The following is a 20,812-nucleotide window of genomic DNA, read 5'->3' as shown; positions in this document are numbered from 1 at the left end:
TAAGACTCAAAACTCGAGCGCCTTCCAATAGTTGACTATTCTTCTTCAGGAGAACAAAAAATGATAATCAACTATTTGAAAGCGCTCGAGTTTTTGGGTCTTATTTTAAGTTTATAATGTGACAGTCATTCCCACTATTTGTTGGTAAAAAAGTAGCCTAAGAATTGGTGGTGGGTGGTGTTGACCAACTGTCTTCCCATTAGTCTATCACTGTTAAATTAGGACAGTGGCTAGCACAGATAGCCCTTGAGTAACTTTGTGCAAAATTTAAAACAAACAAAACCAATCATTAAATAAGCACTTCAAGCAGATTAGAATCAATCAAAAGCATTATCTCTATAAAACTAATTCATTGGTTCGTTAAAGAACATCATTTCAACATATGATCAATGCTCAAACAATAATAATAATGTAGTTAAAATTTATTTTGGGGCAAAATAGACATTATATCATGATCTTTTATTAAGTATCTAAGTACAACAAATAGAAAATTAATAAGATTTGTTTTGGTATTTTGGCAACTAAAATTACAGTTCAAATGCTGTTGTGTGTGTGTGTGTTTTTTAGTTATATACTTTTAATTTCTTCATAATTTAATTAAAATATTTTATCAATAAGTGGCTACTAAAAGTACTTTTTTGGTTTTGTTTTTTAAATACTGATGAACTTATAACTTCAGAAAAAACAACTGATGATCAGGTATAATTTTACAAGAAACTCAGCCTGTAGTTTCAGTATAGTGTGAGCCCCTGAAGATAATACTAATATTAACCAGTTGAAGAAATATTGATCAGCTGATAAACTAGGGCGATACTTATTTTACTGTACTTATGGAATAAATCAACTCCAATTATTATTGATTAAATAGGCTTAAGTTTTTGAGGTCTATTGGAGAATATCAGTTTTTCACAGAATATAAAAGTGTTTGGTTATAAATCTGTCCACATTATTAGATTCTTGTTACACAGTAGATTTAATTGAACACCCACACTAGAGTAAGTTCTGAGAAAATTAACATATTATTATAATAATTCAACCCGATTAGTGGTTAATTCTTTTTATATAAATTATGCTTTTTGAATGTTAGTATTAGCTTCATGTGTTAGTAAGTACAATATAAAAAATTAAGCTTTCTATAGATATTTATCTCTCTCTTTTTTTTTTTTTACATTTGTGCCTCAGTAGCACAGTTCCATTGTATGTCAGAAACTACTCTTAATATATTTTTGGAGAGATCAATAGGTAGAGTATTTATGATGAGTACACTAGAGTGGGCAACAACTGTCTCTTGTAGAGAAAAAAACAATCTAAAGGATGATGTTTTGAAAGTCTTCCTGAAGATGAAAGATGGAAGACTTTTGAAATGTCATCCTCTTCACTTGTGTTTTTTTCTACAACAAGCATTTGCCATCCATTCCTGTCTACTCTTACTACAGTTTTCTCTCTGTGGCACTGTTTCTAAAGGAATTAAAAACACTTTAAGAGAGTGAATTTCTGTAAAAAAAGCAACTCCAATAATTAGACTTGTATCAGTCATGTTGTAGTGTCTTTTCTAATTTATTCTAAATATTTTGTTATTTATTTCTAAAACTCTTCATTTACAGGTAACAACAGTTTTATAAATAATATAAGATCATTTTTATGGATCAGAGTGCAACAGTACACAGTAAAGGAAATTCAAGTGGAACTTTACGCTCACTTGCACAGGTAGGTCTACAGGTGTATTACATATATTTATATTTTCAGGATAAACAAGTGCTATTCCACAGACACAATATACAGTCGTTGGAAAACAAAATATCATAAGAAATTTTAAACATTGCTCCGACTGTAACAGAACTAGTTTTGCTCAATGAATTAAATTGCTAATTTGTCAATTATTGCCCATATGTAAATATTTATGCATATAGGCTGTGATCTCTTAACTTATTAACAGTGTTGTTGTTTTAAGATGTATCTTTATATAGCATAGCAGTTTCAGTGATTACGTATTATTTCACAGTTTAATATGATTTTAAGACCACTGAATTAAAGTTACTCCACTAAGGTGTAAAAAATGACCATTTGCTCCGCATGTTTCAGTACAATATTTTGTCATAAAAATATTAGTTTTATGGCCATAATTTGATATAGAAAATTAGATTTCTATATGTTTAACAAGCACAATTACCATCTTGATAAAGTTTTTTTTATCAGAATACCATAGAAGCTATAATAAACTAGGCTTACAGAGCTGAAATATCTTTAAAGTATTTAAAATAATCTAAATACATCATTTATGTTCTAAGCAACTTAGATCATACTCATAAACCACATTTTTTGGAAATGATAGCTAGTTTTCAATGTTCTGTGCATAAAAGTTTTCACCATACAATTGAGAGAGCCATATGTCACTATGTAGTATTGTATTCTCATATATGTATACATAAAATATATATAAAAATGAGAGAGCCATATTTCACTATGTAATATTGTATTCTCACATATGTATACATGAAATATATAAACATGAGAGAGCCATATGTCACTATGTAGTATTGTATTCTCACATATGTATACATGAAATATATAAACATGAGAGAGCCATATGTCACTATGTAGTATTGTATTCTCACATATGTATACATGAAATATATAAACATGAGAGAGCCATATATCACTATTTAGTATTGTATTCTCACATATGTATACATGAAATATATAAACATAGTTCTTACAGGATTAACTATTTTACTGGTCAGGAAAAAGGACTGACTTTTTTACTGTATAATTGTTTGTGGTTTATAGAATTCATTGCAATTCTTGTTTGCAAGCTGAACTTTATAACTTACGTAATCCTTAATTCAAAATCCTTAGGTAATATGATATCTGATACTTTTAAAATGTATAATATTTAGTTCAAAGCTATTCTAAGTTACTGTTATTAAAACTCTCTTTAGTTTATCTTTACGGTGGCACCTTGGCCGTAAAACAGGAGAAGTTTTAAAGATAATGGATCGAGGAACCAGTAGTGTTACCAGCTTACTGAGGTAAAACAAATTTCTGTTGTTGCAGTATAGTCCTGATAATTTATTGATGTTAATTTTCCATATTTGGTACATATAATTTTTTTCTTAGGAAAAAAAAAAGAGAAGATTTTTTGGCTTAAAGAAAATGTTTTATTTTTAAATAATGTAGGAATACAAAATAAAAACATTTATTTAATAAACTGTATTTTTATGGTTTGTTACTACTACTTTTCAGTGAGGGTAGAATTACTTTTGACTTCATAGTTAAGAATTTATAATAAATTTGCTATTGAAAAGATCAAATATACAAAAGATTTAATGCAAAGTGGATGAAAAAAATACTGAAAACAATCAAGTAAGAGATGAAATTAAAGTGTCTTCATGAAACTCATTTTCCATGTTTCATACAATACATTTACTTAATATGAATTTTTTGTTACTTAATATGTTTTTAAATAATTACTAATAGATATACTCTATATAATGTTTTTAACTTTCAGCTACATGTTATTCAACATCCTACCAACAGTGGCTGACATCATCATAGCGATAATTTACTTTATAACAGCTTTTAATGCCTGGTTTGGACTAATCATGTTTTTAACTATGGGTGTTTATTTGAGTAAGTATTATTAGGATATTAGGACTGTTGTTGATTCATTTTAACATTCCTAACATATTTTATATGAGTGAGAAGTGTATTCTTGCTTTATAAAATTGTGTAAAGGTCTGCTTTGTTTGGTGTTTTTAGAATGTGCAGGATGCTTGAATTTTTCCCTCTATAGTAAATCCAGTGCATTTTCAATCAAACCATTCACAGAGTAGTCAATATGATAAATTATGCCCTTGTGGACTTGGAATGAAACACAAAGAAATAATATGAAACTTTAATAAACCTCAGCTATCCCTCTAAAAACTTATTGCTTCTTTCATGTAAATCAGTGTTAAATTTTCTGTTGGGTTTATTGAGACACTTGTTACAAAGAATGTAATGTAAACACTTGCTTGCAATCACTCAACTTTGACCTTGCAAAGAAATTTTCAAGTATAATAACTTACTTTTGGTTCTCAATAAAATTTATAATTATTATAATCACACGTACAAATTTTTTTAATTTGATCATGGTCAATCGTATTAAACTTTAGTTTATGACAATGTCTGACCAAACAAAATATTTATTTCCATGCCATTTGCTTGTGGCAAAACATTAGGGCAACCCAGAACAGCAGGACATATGGATATAGTACTTTATCATGTTGAGAATTGTTGACCCTTCTGAAGGTGTAGTTTAATAAGGCTGTTTAGATTATCTTAAACAAATCTCTGATAGTGATATGTTCAGTATCCAAAAATTTAACTGTTTTTGAAAGTTCTGAATATATTATTTGAATTAAAATAGATTTCAATGAAAGTGGAATCAAAATATATTTAAAAAATTCTAAAATTAGTTGCCATAATTTCATTTTTCTAATATTATGTACCTGTGGTTTACATACTGATGGTAAACTCAAAGTTTTAAGTTATTAAGACATTCTTACATCAAATCTGTCCAAGTTAGTCCATTGTTTAATGTAGTAAAAAAGATAAGGTGTAACTGCTTGATAGATTTGTCTAGTAATTTTTGGAAAATAGTTTAGGAAAAGCATGAATAATTGGATTATCTTTAAAGAAGAAATCAGCACTGAGTTATTGTATAATTACTTTTAAATGAATATTTGTGTTAAATTAATAAATACAAAAAGCTGAACACAAACAAAGTGTATTGAATTTTAAGTGATAATGGAGAAAATGGAGAGGTGATCTAGTGGTTAGACTGTGTAACCGAGGTTCTGTCATTCTCACCCTTGTTTACACTTTGGGGCACTGGGTGTATTATAAGAGTGACTGTCAATTTCTGTTATTCAATTACAGTAGTCCACAAGATTTCACTGGCTAGTATTAACTAGCTGCCATTCCTGTATCTAATCTATTAATTCAAAATTAGAGATGGCTAGTGCTATTAGTCACCCCTGTGTGTGTTTGGCAGCTAGATTTCTCAAAAATTGCTGAATGGATTTGGATGAAAGTTGGTATACATTTGGACTATGACCCAACTTAGAAGTGATTAGTTTTTGGAGGATCAAGGTCACAAAAAAAAATCCTGATCTGTTAACTTGGGGCCTGATTTTTTCCCACTATTTTTGCTTTATAACTTTGTCAAAAATGATCAGATTTTGATGAAACTTGGTGGAAATGTGTAGAATATTATTCCTCCTTGTCCTGCCAAAAATAGTCCTTGTCTGTTGATAACGACAGGCATACAGACACATTTTCATGTTTTTGGAGAGAAAAATATGATTGATGCTGCATGGCGGAAGTATGCACTGTACTGAGTGCCCCTCTAGTTATGGATATGGGTTTTAGTAATTTAGTAATTTTTCTATTAATTCAAAATATATAATAATATGGAGTACTGTAAAAACTTTCCAATGTTACAAATAACTTCATAATTAATGAATATTTAGTGTGATGACAAAATTCATGCTTCAGCATTACTGTAGTAGCTGGCCAAGGCTTAATCTTCAGTTTTACTGTCATTTGCTGTGTTCTAGATTTTTTCATCGAGATTTTTCTTATTTCTATTGTGTAAATTTCTAAGAATAACATAGAACTTTGATAGGTAAATTTTGAAACGTCAAATGTTTTGAGCTTTGAGCCAACCATGATTTAGAAACTTTAGTCTTGATTTATTTACATGATTCTGCCATATTTATTTTTTAAAAGAAACGCATCAATGAGAAAAACCTGACAAACTAGTTTTCTGTGCTTTAGGCTTAGACTGACAAGAACTGGTAAACTTTACTGGGTGTTTACTTCAGTTGTTTGTCATTAAAATGCTTGTTTAATGGCCAACTAGTAGAGGAATGTTTTTTTGTGATAAACTGTAAGTTGTGATCAAGTGTTAATCATTGATACATCAAGTATTGTAAGAATTAATGATATTATCATTTTAGAGTTGGAAAAATAGTTTGGCAGGTACTTTCCATATTAGATATCCTTAACACAATTTGTTAGATTTAATTCACACTTACAACACTTTAGAAAAAAAAATTACACAGCAGAACCTGAATTTAGTAACACGTTAACATTTCTGTAGTTCCCCACAAACAACTTAAAAAACTAAATCTAAACTGACCATTTACAGTGTTGCCACTTGAGTTAATAAATTGTAGAAAATGAACATACTCTTTATAACACGTTAACACGAATAACTGACTTAAAAATAACTCAATTTGAAATTGTGATAAATTTTGGTATTTAAGTCTTTACTAATTATCAAATAAGCTAAGACTAATATTATACACAAGTTTTGAAAATAAAATTGAAAACATTCAAACCCCAAAATCAAGATCTTACAATGTTAATTAGAAGAAACATAAAAATCTTATTCCAAATCATATATAGTGTTTTTTAGTCATTAGGGAGGTCTTTATTTGCAGGTAAAATTTCAGGCTAAAAATTCTGAAGCTCTCACCTCCTAATTTTGTTTCAATCTACAAAGAAATATTAAATGTCAAACTTCATCCATTTGGGACCATATTTAGTTTGCTCAATCGGGTTGAAATTCTAAACTGCAGTGGCTTGGTACTGTATGTACTGTGTGATACAAAAACATATTTGTTGTGCATTATAAATTATTTTTCAAAGTTAAATATTATTTTATTGAATGTACAATAGTATAATTATGTGACTTTGGTGTGGTTAGTTACTTTTGCATTGCTATTGTTTCCTTTTTGCTGTTAGGAAAGTGTCTCCTATGATCCTGCACAACTTGAAGGAGGAATTGTTTCTGTTCTTCTTCTTTTTGTTACGATGGCATTTTACTCCTCAATAAGGGGCACACCCCTTTCATCATTGTCATTTACCACATTCAAGGTTTGAATTGTTTATAATGTCTCCCTGTAATCCTCTCTGGGCTCCGAACACTTGGAGTCATAATTTAGAAATCGAGATGGAATTTCGAGGCACCCAAATAAGTCTTTTGTATTTTTTGTGATGAAATCATCAAGTGACATGACTCCAGACTTCCTGATACTCAGCTGGATGTGCTTAGGAGATTCATCCATGCTTTCCTCATTTAGCGCCATTTCTCGTTTTGTCTCTGTGGATACAGCTGAATAAAACAATTCCAAACCAAAGAGTTTCCCATTGAAATACTATAGATTTCCAGCAAATGTCTGACAAGCAGATTTTCAAAGAGCAGAATTAAGATCATTGTGAGGAGCAGAAATGGCAGAGAGAGCAGTAAACTTGAGGAACATTTGATGGTTAGCTCCTGCATGTCAGGACCAAGGCTTTGAGCTGTGGAAGTAAGGACAAATGTTCCCTCAACTTGATAATTCCAAAACTGCTGCTAAATCGAGATTAATGATATTGATTTTTGTTCTCCTTTTTAGGTTTAAAAGATAATGATTATCCAATTTCTCCTCTATCCCCATCACTATTATTGGTTCTGTATCAACCAACCTTATCATCATTGTTGTGAGATGAGTCCCAACAATTGACAGTTTCATTCATGGTCTGCTTTTCATGTCGTTTCTTGTCCATAGTTACCTTACTTCTTTTCTCAGCACTTGATTCTTTTAAAGAAAGAACCTTATCTTCCTGGCCAATGCATCTATGATATCCTCTTTTCCTCTGAGCATGAAGAAAGTCCTTGTCATCTGCGGTTTTGAGTGATGTTAAAAAGGTCATCCAGATTATTGACAAACTCTGCTTCATTGGTTCACTGTGTGTTTCAGTTTTCTTTTTTGAATTTTTCTTTATCTTCATAAAGCTTCTCCAGTTTGATAATAGCATGATGTTTTGGATAAACTAGAATTCAAGCATTGTTCCAAAAAGCTGCAGCCTTCTTGACCACAATCGTTGAGATTTCAAGAACTGTTGTCTTTAATGTTTTGTGATGGTAGAAAAAAAAAGCACATAGCACTTGCCAATTGGAAGTAATTTGCTTCCTGTTAGTTCAGTTTCTTCTGAACCAAGTAGCCAAAGTGTAGTGTTAAATATTGTTGCAGAATCCACTTCCAATGATACGCAGATACAGTTTCTTCTGAACCAAGTAGCCAAAGTGTAGTGTTAAATATTGTTGCAGAATCCACTTCCAATGATATGCAGATACAGTTTCTTCTGAACCAAGTAGCCAAAGTGTAGTGTTAAATATTGTTGCAGAATCCACTTCCAATGATACGCAGATACAGTTTCAGCTGAAATGATACAGAAGAATCTGTGTAAGCTTTTATATACCTTCAAAGAAATTCTAAATACCGCTGTCATGTCATACAGAATATTCCAGAAGGAAAAAGTGAGAGCATGAATTATTTATATATATGGAATGTTCTTGAACATCCTGAATAATGTGGAATACTCTGGAAGATTCTAGAATGTGATAGTATATTCCATAATGTTATGCTAGAACACTCTAGAGTATTCAGATTATGCAGATATAATGTGAGCTACAAGGTAAAATTTCAACTATCTAAAGCAACTCCTTAATGTTATTCACTATGGACAAAATTTGATGTGAATTACTTATTCGTATGTTGTACCAAAATGAGGGGATGAGAGTGTTATTAATCAAAACTTCAAAATTAAGGACCACCCTAAAAGTCATATACCATCCACCAGTTTTCATACCTTTACTGAGTTAGTGAAGTGTAATTTTATTATATTAAAACTTTAATTTGAAAAATGAGGTAAATGTATGTAATTATACAAAACCAGTTAAATGATATAGTTTTACATTCTTTAAATTCAAATACAGTGTATTTTATCACCTTATTCACTTTGTTATTTCAGCTGTTACTATAATTCTCACTGAATGGAGAACCAAATTCCGAAGAGACATGAATATGTTGGAGAATGTTGCCCAAGCTAAAGGAGTGGATGCTTTACTAAATTTTGAAACTGTATGTTTACCATTTGTATCAACTATCTAATTTGTTTTGGAAATTGGTATATATTATTAATACAAAAATTTGTCTTTATTTTTCAATGGGTTACAATCATTGTTATTAATGATTTTGCCATTATGAATTTGCTTTTTTATATGTCAGTGGTTGATTTAAAATGTAAGATTTTTATTTTCTACTTTTCAAAAAATAATGTAAAAGGTGTTTCAATATCTATTTTGTTGTAACAATAATGTTTAGGGTATTGTTTTTCTCTCATTTTTCATAAAAAGGTTCAAGGTATTAAAAACAGTTAAATAGTTATTCCAAGTTAATACTTAAAATATACAAGCAACAATCTTGTTTTTTCTAGGTAGCACTTATGAATTGAAATGTGTGATTAATGATCTATTATAATCTTGCATTTGATAATAAAAATCAAATGAATTGATAGCATGTAATTTCACTAAATTCTACAATTCTATGTACATGGCTTACAATGGTCTGCCTAAACCCTTCCATGGCACATTAAGTCTCACTTGACACCATATGACATACAAAAGAATAACAAAGATGTATATTTACAGGTGCTTCATTTGTTTATATATTTAAATTGCTTTTAAAAAAGAAACTGTTAGTAAACCTGCCATCCGTGTATTCACACAGAAGGTAGTGCTTGTATCATACTTTTTAATACCGAAAGTAGCAGAGCTAGAAGGAAGAATGGAGTTGAATGAGATATTACTCAGCTAATGCCCTGCCCTGGTGGCTCAGCTGTAAGTCATATGTCTTATATGGCCTAGCATGACCAGGTGATTAGGGTGCCTGACATGCAATCTGCAAGTCGCAGATTTGAATCCCCGTCCCACCAAACATGCTTGCCCTTTCAGCCGTGGTTGCATTATAATGTGGTGGTCAATCCCACTATTCATTGGTAAAAGAGCAGCCCAAGAGTTGGCGGTGGGTGGTGATGACTAGCTGCCTTCCCTCTAGTCTTTTACTGGTAAATTAGTGATGACTGGTGCAAATAGTACTTGTGTAGCTTTTCACAAAATTCATAATAAACAAAAAACAAAATGATGGCTTATAATGTAAATAACCCAATACCAGAGATGGAATTTAGAGTTGAACAAGGTGTATTGTTCTATGCTCACAAAAAAGTCAAGATTTTCTGAAAGAAAACAAACAAACGTTTGTGACTGCTCAGAAAGGACCTCGTGCAGGAGTGCTGAATTATTTGACACCTGCACATTCACACTCACTGTTTAGTTTAAAATGACTGTGTGAGAGTATATATACAAGTTGTGTTTGATATTCATGTATGTACAAAATTAATATCATACGCATCTAGATACATATCATACGTTGAATCTTTCATTCAGCAGAATTGTTCATATAAAGAATATGCACATCTCTTATTGTGTACAACTTACTGAATGTTAGAAAATTTAATCACTTATTAAAAAAAGACAGTTGTTATGTTTAAAAGTAATGTGATCCAATTTTCAACATTCTCAAACATTTGACAGAGATGCTTGCAATAAAAAAAGGTGCTGAAACCACACATAATTGTAGCGTGATTGTTTTCTTTTATTTATGACAGATACATTAGCTTGCCTATGTGAATAAAAAAAAATCAACATGAAACAAAAAGTTTTTGCAATTCAATTGAAAATTCAAGCATAAGAACCTCTGAACTCTGCTTGTACACTGGTAATATCAGGGAAGTGGATTTTAGTTATGCAGGGGGACCTTATTCTTCCTGGAGCAACTAAGAATAATGACAAATGAGAGAATTCCGCTTTGCAAAAAGAGCAAAATATTTTGAAAAATGGATTATGTTATTAGAAAAAGCGTGAAAATTTAATTATAAATTTGAAGACATTTGTCCTTTTTTTTTCACACCAATAAATATTAGACATTTTTAGTGATATCCACATTCACAGTGATCCTAAATTGTTAATATTTTGAATAATGTTATGATTAAGTGTCTTTTGAGCAATTTCCTGTTGCATAAGAGAAAAAATAAACTAAAACAAAGATTATTCATAATTAGGTGCTACAGAAACAACTGCAGGAACAAAAGATTAAATAAGGTTTAGGTTGTTGTTTTTTTTATTGAGAGAAATCATGTAAAATTAAAGCTATAATAATCTTGAGAGTAGTTTAAAGATTGTTTATATCTAGATATTTAAACTGAAAATTATAATAAGTGCATGTGCAGTATTGTATATGATGTGTTATAAATTATGGGATGGAACTAGCTGCTGCAGTTTATGTACAGGCTAATTGGAAGGAGTAAAATAAGAAAATGTGAAATAGCAAACAATTTTACCAATAGTATTTGTTTGAATTTTTTTAAATTACACACAGTATTTTGTCTAGGTGTTTACTTGTGTACTAGATGATAAAATAATACAATAATATTAGATTCAGAATAGTTAGAAATGACTTTGTTAATTTTAAACACTTGAATTTCAATTTTTTTGCAAGGAATAAAGTTGTAGTTTATTAATGTTTTAATGGCTGTATTCATGTTGATCAAAGCTTTAGTAACTTACAGTTCACACACACACACACTATAAAACAACCAACAAAAATTATATAATTCAATTTTAGCTTGAAACTAAAGAAGTTTTGATAATCTTAATGGTGGAAAATTTACCCATGACACCTCTCTCTCAGGCAGAAATTTATTCTTTTTTTTTTCACACATGGTTACACCAAACACACAAAAGGTGAGTTTAAGAACTTCATTGAAAATAGTAATAAGAAGGCTTAGTAAATATAAACATGATAGTACAGTAAGGCAGTCAATGGTAACTAATTTGAATATAATAAGAAGGGAATAAAAATGGTTAATTGAAAGCTTTCCTATACGTAATTTTTTGTTTAAAGTGGGACTACATTTATATTAAATGAAATGGTTCATTCTTAGAAGAAAAAAAGAAATGTCATAACAAATACTTTTTTGAATTTAGGTCAAGTACTACAATGCAGAAGATTATGAAGTTGATAATTATAGAAATGCTGTAGAGAATTATCAGGTAAGTTCTTCATCTAAGTATACATGTACAGTATTGCATAACATGTTTGTTGCTGACCCTCAATTTCCTTTTTTAGCAGATTTACAGGCCTGGTAGTTAGGGCGTTTGACTTGTAATCTGTGGTTTATAGGTTCAAATTCCCTTCACTGAACATGCTTTCCCTTTCAGCCATGGGGGGTATTATAATGTCACAGCCTATCCCACTGTTTGTTGAGAAAAGAGTAGCCCAAGAGTTGGTGGTGTTGACTAACTGCTTTCCCTCTAGTCTATTATTGCTATAATATGGACAGGTAGCACAGATAGCCCTTAAGTAGTTTTGGAAAAATTCCAAAACAAACAAACATACAAAACCATCATGGAAGTCAGATACATTATTGTAGTACAACCACCACAGTCCTTTTTTTTTTTTGCAAAAATAGATTGTTTTAAGTTGTTATAAGTATGGATAATTTCCAAACAGTCTTTGTAATCGTACTGTCTAATCCTTGATCCTTGTTTTGCAACACAAAAATGGGTTTTAATTTTTTTTGTACTGTCAGTCTTGACAGTGCCACCGTCATATGTGCTTTTTTGTGTGTGATATTTTTTACAATGTTAAACTTTAATGCACGATTACCATGGGTTAGGAAAACAAAACAAAAAATCAGTGAATTTTATATTTATAATTACTGGGTTGATAAACAACAGGGAATTTCATTTTACAGACAAAAACTGTGAAAAGTCAGTCAATTTTAAGTGATTCAGTGATGCTTGTAGGATAATATGAATGGTGAAAAAATAAATTACCATTAGCACCAAATAGTTACATGCAGGTTAGTTCTGGCACATTTAGCATATCAATATGCATATTTTATGCATAAACGTTGTTTGTATTCATTGATCTTTTTTTGTCATGGTATTGATAAATTTCAAAAACAATAACACGGTACCACCTAAATGGAGTTTAAGAGTTCTAGACAAAAGTCTTTTATAACTGTCATAGAGGATTGTTTTACTGCACCCTAAAAGCTCTTAACAAATTACTGTTTAGAGCTGGCCTATTTCCATTAATTAACTTATTTTGATCTTACAGATTTTACTGTATTAATAAAAGCCGCCATGTCAGTAGCCGTAGAAAGAACGTGTAATATTTTGGGTATGTTTCATCACTGACATATTTGTGTAGGAAAGATTTGAAATACGTCAAAATAAAAAACATTATTTCAGTAAAACCTAGCAGTTCAAAGATAAAACAAAGATGTACTTATATTTATGCAATTAATTATCAAAAATAATTGTAAGAATTATATAGAATAATAGTCCATTATAAAACAAAATACTCATCTCCTAACATTACTTATAACATGTGACATCATGATGCTTAGTACAGTGTGGGCAAGGGTTGTTGACAGACAATGTCTTCAAGACAGGTAAAATATCACCAGTAACAATTAAGAAAAACCTGTATAAAGCAAAATATAGATAGCAATAGATTATATCGGTAATTTTGGGACAACAAGTTCCAGAAACAAAAATTGAGAAAATATAGAATTTGTCATGAACAGTAACTAATAATGTGGTGCATGTAACTAATAATGTGGTGCACGTAACTAATAATGGGGTGCACGTAACTAATAATGGGGTGCACGTAACTAATAATGTGGTGCACGTAACTAATAATGTGGTGCATGTAACTAATAATGTGGTGCATGTAACTAATGTGGTGCACGTAACTAATAATGTGGTGCACGTAACTAATAATGTGGTGCACGTAACTAATAATGTGGTGCACGTAACTAATAATGGGGTGCACGTAACTAATAATGGGGTGCATGTAACTAATAATGGGGTGCACGTAACTAATAATGGGGTGCATGTAACTAATAATGTGGTGCCTGTAAAAGTTTCCGAGAATATGGCGTTATTTATTATCCACGAATATTTATAGAAACTGCTAAATTTGTATCATTGAATAACTGAATACATCATGTTTACCTAATAACTTATAAGTTAAAGAATATATCAGGTTTATTTACATAATAATTATAAATTAAGGCATCAGATGTATGTATGATATATTAGGAAAATATACTGTTTGTCAAACAAACAAAATGTTAGAGGAAAGAATAAAGACTGGAGGTAAAGGGAAGTGTGTGCAGGTTTACAGAATTGGATTAATAATTTTGGTACCATTTTGAAACTATGGGCTTTCAAACTGCAGTATTCTCTTGACATAGAGATAGGAATCATTAAGGAGATTGTGTAGTGTTTGAGTACAAGTGATATATTAGTGTTTTTCCTTGTTTCTTAGTCCAAGAACCACACCAGAATTAAAGTAATATTAGTAATTTTAGTAAAAGTTTTACTTAGTAGCAGTTTTTATTTAATATAATAAGTAAAGTTATGTAAGAAAAAATTAAAAACTTGATGCTTGAGTGTATTGCAGTATCACTGCCAGTTACTATAACTTCAATGGATACAAGTGTACATCTTGATTGAAGAGGATTATATATAACTAACTGTTGTGGATGTGACACATATATTATCTACTTGGCCTTAAAACATAAAGAAAAATAAATGTTTATTACAATCAAATATCTTTTATCCTTTGTATAGTCAAAATTTGTGTCAGAATGTCCTCACTGTTTTCTACTTCTTGAGTTTGAATATATTGAAAAGGTTGAAGAATGCTATTTAGTTTTCTTTCAGAGTGCACACATACTTTTGTTCTAGATAACATTTTATTTTTGTGCGCAGTTTTTACTAAAAATGTGATTATTAAAGAATTACTTCGAGACTGATGAAATAAGTGAAGAGTAGGTACATTTTGGAGGTACAGAAAAATTTGTGTTAGTCAAATTCTATAATTTTCATTAAACATTCAACAATAGTATCCCATCATTTTTGACAGGCTCATATACTAGTATTATCATTTTATTGTTATATAATAATAGTTTTTCTTGCAAACTACTTTGTTTACATATACTAATTATTCCAACAGTGCAGTATCTCAAGATCTGTTTTTCAACAGGTAGAAGAATGGAAGTCCTCTGCCTCTTTAAGTTTGCTCAACACATCACAGAACATGGTCATTACCTTAGGTGTGATGACTGGAGCTCTACTTTGTGCTCACATGGTGGTTAGTGGTCAAGGTTTGACAGTTGGTGACTATGTTCTCTTCAGCACATATATTCTACAACTTTATACTCCTTTAAATTATTTTGGAACATACTACAGGTAGTATCTCTAAATGTAGTATTTTGTGTTGAAGTTTGTGTGTACATATTTTTCCAACTTAGAAAATGTGATCCAATCTTTATGTCTGGAACTGAATATGAGTTCAATTATTAATGAATCATAACTGAAAATTATTCAAGATATTTAATTAAAGTTTTATGTATTTATAAGTTAAGGAAATACATTCCTGTAAGTAGGAATTGGTTTAATAATTAATTCACTTATTATTTTACAAGTTTAAAAAGAATTTTTTTTATTAAATACTGAAGAACATTTCTTATAATTGATGGATTTTTATCATTTCTTGATTTAAACATAAACCAAAGAAATTTTAACTCAGACTAATGTTTTTTTCATTGTAAAGAACATTATATTACAACAATTATCTATTGGCAAATATCACTAGAAAAATCTTACTACAATGGAACAATAGCATGGCCATCTATGTATCAATCTACCTATGTAACCAAAATAACAAATACAGTTGTGTCATCTGTTGTGCTGAAATACAACAAGATCTCAATGCCAGAAGTGGTGATTGAGGCTTATGAAATGTTACACCATATGTTGAATGGCACCACAAACAAAAATCCATAAAATAATTTCACACTTTTGGTATTCAAGATTCAGACAATTAGAAAAATAACTGTGATATGTGCAACAACCATTTCTTTATAACAGAACACAATTTTAAATAAAAGTACTCTTATCGCAGGACTGTACATGAGGGTTTGATTATATCTTTATTGATGCAATTTTTAAATGTAGTATTAAAAAAACAGGAGTTCTTAAAAAAACTTATTTTTTCAATAAAGGGTAGCACTTTGAAAATATATATATACATATAAATATATACATGCAGTTTATATCAGTAAAATTTTGAGGTATGTGATGCAGTGAGTTGCGTATGACTAAAGAGCACAATCTGAACACTTTTCCTCTGCAATACTTCCCAGAAAAAAAATTATTTTTAAGAAAGTGTTCACATTTTTTACAATTTTTACAATGAGGTATGAATACATCAACTAGAAATTACTAGCACAAACAGCCGATCATTGGGCGTGTACAGCTGTCCATAGGGCAGAGTTTGTACTAGTATAAATAGTGTGTGTAAATGGACTTTTTTTTTACTATGTGCACAAGATTAATGATTACTGATATTTCCTAGATATGTTACTCTTTAGTATAAATTCATTCTAAATTAATACACCAGTATTATATGTAGTAAAATAAAATAAATATTGTATTTTTTAGGCTAATTCAAAAAGCCTTCATAGACATGGAAAATATGTTTGATCTACTTGATGAAGATAGAGAGGTATTTAATTTAAAATTTTGTTACTATTTTACACTTTCAAAATGACTAAATTTTGTTAGATTTAAGTAGAACATGGTATGCAATATTGATATTATCTTGTATTCTTAGCTATATTTTCAGTATCAGGTTCAGATTAGTGAAAGTTATTGTTTCTTTATATATTTTTTTTGCTTTTGTTTTCTCTAATCAACAGTTATTTCAAACAAATACTGTGAGATATTCATTTATTATATCATAGCAGAAAGTAATTAGGAATAGTTTTTATATGATTTTGCTAAGTATTGTATAGTTAATCATGAACTACTTTTTATGTTTATGTAGGATTAGTTTAATATTATTAGTAAAAAGACTTTGCTCACTAATAACACAAAAACTGCTTGTTGTTAAAGATTAGAGTGCTTAGTTGCTCAGTTTTTATTTGCAGTTGTAAACACTAATTCATGCTTTAAAAACGAATAATGTTGCTTCAAAAATAATTCATACAATATTTTGTGACTAATTTTCTACCGTTACTTACTGTCTTTAACTTTGTATTTTTCAGGTTAAAGATGAAGTTAATGCTCCAAGCCTAAGAGTTATTAAAGGAGACATTGAATTTAAAGATGTCTGCTTCCATTATACAGCAGAGTAGGAAACATTTTAATTTTCTGAGAAATTGGCATTAGTTATTTTTAATGAAATAGAAAAAGCAATTTTTTTAATAGGAAAGTATTATGTTCTTAATAATAGTTTCTTTTTATTTTATATCCAAACTTCATGGAAGTGAACACTATGTAGATTTGCATTGAAGTTGAGAAATTATAATACACCATTGCTTGGCAAAGTTAACCACTTAAAAACTCATTTAGGTATTCATTTTTGTTTTTTGTACTTTTCAATTATCCTGAAACAACTCGCCTGCTTCTTACACCTTATATTATCAATCATATGTGACATTAAACTGTATGAAGGACTTAAAGATGAAAGACAGAAGATTTTCAAAACGTCTTCCTTTTCACTTGTGATTTATTTATAACAGGCAGTTGCCGTCCATTCCAGTTTACTCATCATGAAACTCTGCCTAAACAATATATCAAAGAAAAACCCTTATGTTGTCAGATTGGAATGCTGACCACCTCTCCCTAAGTCATTCTCTGAGAGGCCTTAAGGATACATGCTAGACAATTGGTTCAGTAGTTTACCAGTTATAAGCAGACAGATATATATATATATATATATATACCCGTCGGTGGGCCTGAAGCTCACCATATATGTTTATTCATCAGACATCATTGTGGGTTTTGCATAATATTTTAAGAGTTTAAATGTGAATACTTCTTAGTGCAGCTCTTTTGAATCTGTTACTGTCTAAAGCTCCTCACAGCATTTTATTTCCACATATTTTTTATTCACTTTAGTGCATCTGTTTAATTTATAGTAAAAAGTTTTTCACTACTCATGAAATTTCTCAGCTAAGTCTATTAGTTGCTAAATTTTTAATCAATATTAGAATATAATGCGAGTATGGAAACTTGCATGTATAGCTTAATTAATAAAAACTAAAATTTTACAGGAGGCCTATTTTGAAAAATATTAGCTTCATTGTACCACAAGGAAAAACTGTAGCTTTGGTGAGTATGATTGATAACTTATAGTGTTATTGTTTTTACATGAGTTTTAATTCACAACAGGAACTGTTTCAAATATTTAATCACTTTTTTATTTGTTGTGTATTTAATCCTTCAGTTTTTTTTAATGCTGGTATGAGAACTATTATTTTCAATTGCTTAAATAATCGGTCTCTTTTAATGCATGTATTAATACTGTATAAAATAACCAATAAAAATTAACAAAATCATTGTAAGAATTAAAGGCATTTAACTTTTTTCAGTGACTCCAACAACTGCAATATAATTTTTATCTCCAACATTAAGTTCTGTAATTATGATCAACATTTGTGGTAGTTATGGTTGTTAAAAAATGCTTTACTAGCAGTTGTTTGTGGGTTAACCATTTAGCTCAGTTGGTAGACCCCCTGCCTGGTATCCATGAGTTCTCAATGATTTGAGGGACTTCCACAAAAAAAATCTTTCACCCAACTAATGGTTGTCTCACAACCCTGAGAATCTTTTATCATGGTAATTTCAATATATTATTTTCTCAGCTTGGATTTGAATCGTATACCTCTTGCACACCAAGTGAGTGTTCTGGTAAAGCTTGTTTTAATTATTCAAACTACACACACTACTACACACTCAGTGCTGTAGTTATACCCAGGTTCATAAAACAAGTATATTTCAAAATGCATGATTGGAATAACTTCCTTTTAATAAAAGTAATGATTTATTTGCTTTGTTAATTTAAGTATTTGAATAACTAATTCCAGTATAATTATACCTTAAAGTTAATGGATAAATTTCGAGATGATCCTTCAGATAGCACCTAATGCTAGCAGATGCAAGCATTCTGACATTTACTGTAAAAATTCTTGTACTTAACTTTATATAACATGACATAGTCAACATAGTGAGCTTACATCAACACCACTGATGTTCCAACCATATTTCAAATATAGAATTTTGGTGTACATTTCAAAGCTACATCTAAATGTGTAAAAAATGCAATTGTACACTTTATTTTTAAGCGTTTAAAGTTTATGTTTGTTTGTGAGTGAGCATAGGTAAAAATTGACATTTCAACATTTATCACACAGCATTTGAATATTCCATGACTAACACTTTCTCCAAATCCCAGCTTAAATAGCAACCTCTAACATTGCATTACAAATATGAAAAGGGCCGTTAGTCTAGGTAAGTCCAACAGACTCACTCCAATTATAAGTTAACTTCAATTTATTTGAACAACATTGCAATCACTCAGTCTGCATCTCTCTGCTCCATTCCTCATCGACTGATGTCACTACTACATGGACAAACAACTACACGTGCTTCTACTACGAGTTCTACTCAACAGTCACGCCACAGTTTTACTGGTGACATCTTTCAACATCTTCTCACAATGTCTAACAAAACACTCACAGGGTGCAAATAATTAAGCCTAAAGGCTTCTTCCATTCCATTTGGCTTAAACCTTTTCATCATGCGGGTGAAGAGAAATGGAAGTTTCTGACCATCCTGGGTTGTCTTTGACACCTGAAAGATCTTAAACCTAAATTTCTGCCATGTTATTGGATTGCATCACAATTAAAGAATTGACATGCAATATACTAATTGCTATTATAATCTGACATATGACATTTACTGGCAAATTATTGGGGATGGTTGTATGAAAAAAAAGCTTTATCATCAGTGTTAATAATCTATAATCACTGTTTTGTAAATTAACTTTTTTAGTAAAATGATAGTGGAGTAGGTACACAAAAAAGTGGTTCCCTTATCTAAGCATCAAGTTTTAATCTATTCATGAACATTTGACATAAATTTGAAATATATGTGGTAAATGCTTGAGCAAATTTAAATTATACTAATAATAATTTTTCTTTCAAATTTGTACCACTTACTGTTCTGCTTTTTAAAACAAATTGATAACTTTAAATCTTGAATAATTTTTCATTTCTCTCTCTTAAAAAGTGAATTGAAATATTGTAAACTTTTTACTCTTGTGCTTCATGACACTTACTTTTTTAAATTTTGATACTGGATGCTCTTATATATCTTAAATACTGATGACCTGTGTTTTATGACTCATGTACACCCACTTGTTTAAGGTGTAATGTGACTAAAGAATATCGTATTTATTACAGTATAGTGGTAAAAATACCATCACAGTAATGTGTGGTTACCATTTGTAATTGTTCTATGAGTGATACTGGGATTTATTCATAAGTCAGCCTAAAATTTCATTAGCTTATAAAGAACAACAGAGCCATGTTATGGTAAGCTAAGAAATGTGATTTCATATTATATTAATCATCATCTGTCATTAATTTCATGAGCAGTAAGATGTGTTTTCAATCATTTTAAGTAATGAAGATAATATGATAGAATTATTCCTTATACACAGCATGGTCACAAGTAAATAGACACCTAATTTTTCGCAATTTAACTGATTTATGCTAACTAATTTGTGTTCACAGAGCACTATATAAATGAAAATGGTCCGCACACTAATTATCTTGTGCTACAACATGCCTAGAACTCAAGGTTCTCTCGAATTGTCAGATTTTGTTAGAGGAAGGATAATTGGTCAAACAGATGGTAGAATAAGTCAGTGGCAAATTTCGACAGTCAACAGTTCAGGAAACACGGCAAGGAAACAACTGAGCAGCGTCCGTGTCCATCGGAGAGGACAGAAAG

The 20,812-nt window shown here is 30.3% G+C and overlaps 1 protein-coding gene across 3 annotated transcripts in view; it reads left to right on the top strand.

Annotated features, from left to right (window-relative positions):
• Positions 1-20,812, top strand: part of LOC106458617 (ATP-binding cassette sub-family B member 6, mitochondrial-like) — a 49,617-nt gene that overhangs the window by 13,262 nt on the left and 15,543 nt on the right. For all 3 annotated transcript variants that reach the window (XM_013918141.2, XM_022384880.1, XM_022384881.1), the window contains exons 6-14: positions 1,605-1,707; positions 2,940-3,029; positions 3,509-3,630; positions 8,845-8,954; positions 11,918-11,983; positions 14,994-15,199; positions 16,454-16,517; positions 17,059-17,144; positions 18,070-18,127. In XM_013918141.2, coding sequence (XP_013773595.1) covers positions 1,605-1,707; positions 2,940-3,029; positions 3,509-3,630; positions 8,845-8,954; positions 11,918-11,983; positions 14,994-15,199; positions 16,454-16,517; positions 17,059-17,144; positions 18,070-18,127 — 905 coding nt within the window. The remainder of the gene's footprint in view (positions 1-1,604; positions 1,708-2,939; positions 3,030-3,508; positions 3,631-8,844; positions 8,955-11,917; positions 11,984-14,993; positions 15,200-16,453; positions 16,518-17,058; positions 17,145-18,069; positions 18,128-20,812) is intronic.

Source organism: Limulus polyphemus, unplaced genomic scaffold, assembly GCF_000517525.1.
Source record: "Limulus polyphemus unplaced genomic scaffold, Limulus_polyphemus-2.1.2 Scaffold493, whole genome shotgun sequence".
Classification (NCBI taxonomy): domain Eukaryota; kingdom Metazoa; phylum Arthropoda; class Merostomata; order Xiphosura; family Limulidae; genus Limulus; species Limulus polyphemus.
This window is presented reverse-complemented; position numbering and strand designations above follow the sequence as displayed.